Here is a 4,095-nt window from a genome sequence, read left to right on the forward strand (position 1 = left end):
ACACACACATACACACATCAGTGTATAAAAACGTCTGGCCTTTAAACCGTCAGCGCTCAGGCCCTGCCTTACATAATGACAAAGAATGGAGGCATTAAGGCAATTTGTTTGATTTAAGTTGTCAAGGCGTCCTGGACCCTGCCCCTCTCAGCTGGTTTTGATACCTGGAGTCTGTCTGTGTGTGTGTGTGTGACACAGACCTCTTCAGTGTTAGAAAAACTAGAGGAACAGAGGGTCTCACACACAGACAGGAGGACAGAGAGGGGATATCTGTGAGGGAGGTACTGTTGTAGCATAAAATAAGGTTTATGAGGTCCAGGGAGAGGGAGCAGTGACAAAGCAGGGGGAGAGAAATGTGTGAGGAAGGAAGAGGTGGAGGAGGGGAGGAGCTCCACAGTGACTGAGGAAGAGCAGAACCTGTGAGAGCTGGGATTACATTATGTCTGTGTTTGGAGAGGGAATCTGTCTTGTGTGTGTGACTGTCCCCCTCTCCTTGACTGAACATGAAGGCAGGTATTGTCTGCTTCAGGTTTAGCTTCATCAGGAGCCAGTATCCTCTGACGCCAGCTGCACCAGTCCTGGCCTGAACGACATTTAATTCAAAACTTGCATAAAGAGAAAAGAGAAAATATTGACAATGTCATTTTTATACTTGTTTTAATACTCTTTATACTTGGACAACAACCTTATTTTTTTACTTTATAAAAGAATCCAAACCTGTCTAAACACAAGTCAAAGTCCAAGAATGTTGCTTCAATAAAATGGTAGACAAGATTACAAATGTGGCCTAACATTCGGTGCTAATTTCTGTCCATAGTGTAGTAGCCTTATAGTGACAAATTACATTAAGTGACAATTTGAAAAACTAACAAACAATACAAATTATCTTATATTCATGGAGCATGTGACATAAAGGTCCACTGAAGACAGATGAAAACATCAGATCTGTATGTGAGAGGAGACTGTCAGAACATTGTTTTCCGCCGTTCGTCCCCCTCTTCTGCAGTGGTTCACTACACTCAACTCCTAATATTCACACAATAGTAACGGATGGAAACGCTAAATAATAACAAAATAATTAGCATTTTGTTTTCCCCATTTCTCTGGAACTTTTTGTGGTACATTTGGATGGAAACCTTGGTATTGATATAGAAATGCTTGCTCATGGAAAATGCTGTAACAAAGAATAAAAGCTTTTGTTTTAGTCATTTATAATCAGACATTTACTGGGTACAGTTTTAAAATGCAAAGAATTACATTGTTTTTCTCTATTTCAAGTCATTACAAATGAAATACTTTTGCTTACTCAATGTGCTTTTCTTGGGAATTCAGTTTCTGAATGGATTTTGTACTTTTTGAACTTTTACAAACTAAAAGATAACTTGATAAATTTTTTACGTTGGCTAGGTAATATAGAAATATATCTGATCGATTCAGGTCTGCTCAGAATAAATAATTATATCCGTTTCGATCACAGTGCTATGTTTTTGGTACACATGGATAGATTTATTACATCAGAATCAGTCTTTTGCTGCACTGACCACACGTTTTTAAATTTGAAGATTTGAAGTTTCACTACATCATTTAGTAGCAGTAGTTTTATTTCAGAATATATTTTTGCAGAGAGACATTTATTCAACAGGTTTCTGGGCTAGTTTCTACAAGTATTGCCATTACTATGTCCACCCTTTTAGTTTTGCTGTAGAAAACTTCATAACGTAACTTACAGTACAAGCTGGTGCATAAACCGTCACCTCACCTTCTCTTGAAAATGATGTAAATGTAAATGAAAATGCCAGTATACAAAGTTAAAGCGTGAGTGGAGCGTCACAGGTAATTACACTGAGCTGTGGAGTGTAATTGAACCTGATCAAACCTGCTCACTGTGTGTGTGTATTCGGTGTGTGTAAGTGTGTGTGTGTGTGTGTGTGTGTGGACTTTGAGTGGAATAGAGGCCCAGTGTTCTTTGGTCCCAGCTTTAAATAAGGGGTCTTTATCTGGCCGTGTGTACAGCACTGGTGTGGAAGCACTAAAGGGCCAAAGCGTTTCCTCCGTACAGACGTGGCTCATGTCGCTCGCTCCAGGTGTGGTGACCACTAACCAGCACGGCTTTTAACCGTCACGCCTGATTTGGAGCCCGGGGCCAACCTGGCACTCACACAGGCACACACAGTCCAAGCGCACAGTGTCACACAATCATGCACGCACACATCCATTTCTAATTTAAACTTAATTTCCCCCCAAGTGTTCATTAAGTTTCCTCCCCACTTGGCTCTCGGCAATGGAAACAGGCATTCTGGGAGTTGGAGTATTTAGTTTTAAGTGTGACCTTTCTGATCGGCTCTGATGGACTCCAGAAAACACATTCCTCGATTATGTTCTCAGTCATTGTCCCCCCCACCTTCGTTTAAGGAAGATTTTGGTGGCTTTGTGTGAAATGTGATCTGGAATTGAGTTTTTATGTGATGTAACAAAGGTAGCGACCTTTTGATCGATTGCTTTGGGTTAATTTAGTTTTCATGTTTGGCAATAGGGTATCAGGGTATCAAAGGGTATTTTCAATTCTGAGGTTTCAGATTTTACTGGACCCTAAACATGACAATATCAGCACCTCCAAATTTAAATATGGCTGACCTGATAAGAAGCAACTTTGCAGTGAAAATGCAGCAAGTCGGATTTTTAAAGAATTTTAATTAAACCTTTAATGAATTCAACCATAAAAGACATAATGTACTTGATATGTACTAATCCACTTTTTATCAGTGCCAACAGACAGGTACCAAAAGGGTGACTGCAGCCTCCAAGCAGGAATTCTGCCCCTCACTGTATATCCGTATCGGTACCCAATACTGATATTGGATCGGCCTTTTTGTGATTTGTTCCATATAATTACTAAAAGTTGGTGTGAAACTTGGTATAGCGGTTTTGAAAGTTGATTAGTGATAAAGTTAGCTGTTAAAATACATCAAATGTAACATGTTCACAGCAGAGCTATTTTTAATTCTCTTTGGCAAAACCAATTCAAGTGTGAAATCAGTAAAATCTGTCAAATCACATCTTCCACGGTGTCTTGAATATGTTTTGAAAGGTCTTACAATTTGATTGGATTAATGAAGTTCATGTTTTTTTTGTATGAAGTTGAATTTTTAAGTTTTGCTTTAAAATGTAACCAATACCAATTTTCCATTATATCCTTCATACCTTTTGTTTTTGCCCATATGGACGTCATAAATTACATCCATAATGGTCTTAAAAAGGTCTTAGACAATGTTAACTTGCAGAAATCCTGTCTTCAAAAGAAATTTGCTGATCATTGACATAACACAGCATTTAAACATTTAACTTCCAAAGGTTTTTTTTAAGTATACTGTATATATTTAACAAAGACAAAGTACATTATGTGCACAGGCCTAATAAGAAACTATGTAGACTGTGTGGCAATGCAAAGCCTGACTGTCGCAATATTATTTCTTTGTTTCTTGTTCTGGTATTTCACCAGGTCAAAACTTGAGTCTGGAATTTTTTTGTTTTCATGTTTTGAGCAGTCTCAACTCTCAAGTCCTCATTTTTGTTACTGAGATAGCAACAATCAGTCCAAATCTTATTTCTCAGGTTCACAGCTCTTTTTGTATGAATACTTCCCAGAATTAATATTGATACAAACTTAATAAATTCTACGTGTCTTTTTCTCTTCCCCTATTTCTTAGATCTCCTTCGAGTTGGCCGAGTACACCGCTAATGTGGATGGTGTAGGTACGCTTCGTCTCCTGGACGCCATAAAGACATGCGGTCTGACCAACAGCGTAAAATTCTACCAGGCCTCCACTAGTGAGCTGTACGGCAAAGTTCAAGAGATCCCTCAGAAGGAAACTACGCCCTTCTACCCTCGCTCACCTTACGGTAATACACACATACGTAATGTGCTGTAGATTCATGTGGAAACACACACACACACAGAGATTACCTAACATTTTCTACCTTGCACCATTTGTCCAGCGGTTGCGTATGGCCATGTAAGGGAATACAAACTCAGATAGCTTGATACCTCTGCTGCACTTTTTCCTTGTGAATAAGTGTGTGCGTGTGCGTGTGTGT

The 4,095-nt window shown here is 39.0% G+C and overlaps 1 protein-coding gene across 1 annotated transcript in view; it reads left to right on the top strand.

The window, feature by feature from the left end:
• Positions 1-4,095, top strand: part of LOC118321979 (GDP-mannose 4,6 dehydratase-like) — a 7,064-nt gene that overhangs the window by 1,899 nt on the left and 1,070 nt on the right. The window contains exon 3 of the mRNA XM_035653556.1: positions 3,708-3,900. Within this exon, the coding sequence (XP_035509449.1) occupies positions 3,708-3,900 (193 nt within the window). The remainder of the gene's footprint in view (positions 1-3,707; positions 3,901-4,095) is intronic.

This window comes from Morone saxatilis, unplaced genomic scaffold (genome assembly GCF_004916995.1).
Source record: "Morone saxatilis isolate NCDOM2014 unplaced genomic scaffold, NCSU_SB_2.0 Contig12, whole genome shotgun sequence".
NCBI classification, from domain to species: domain Eukaryota; kingdom Metazoa; phylum Chordata; class Actinopteri; family Moronidae; genus Morone; species Morone saxatilis.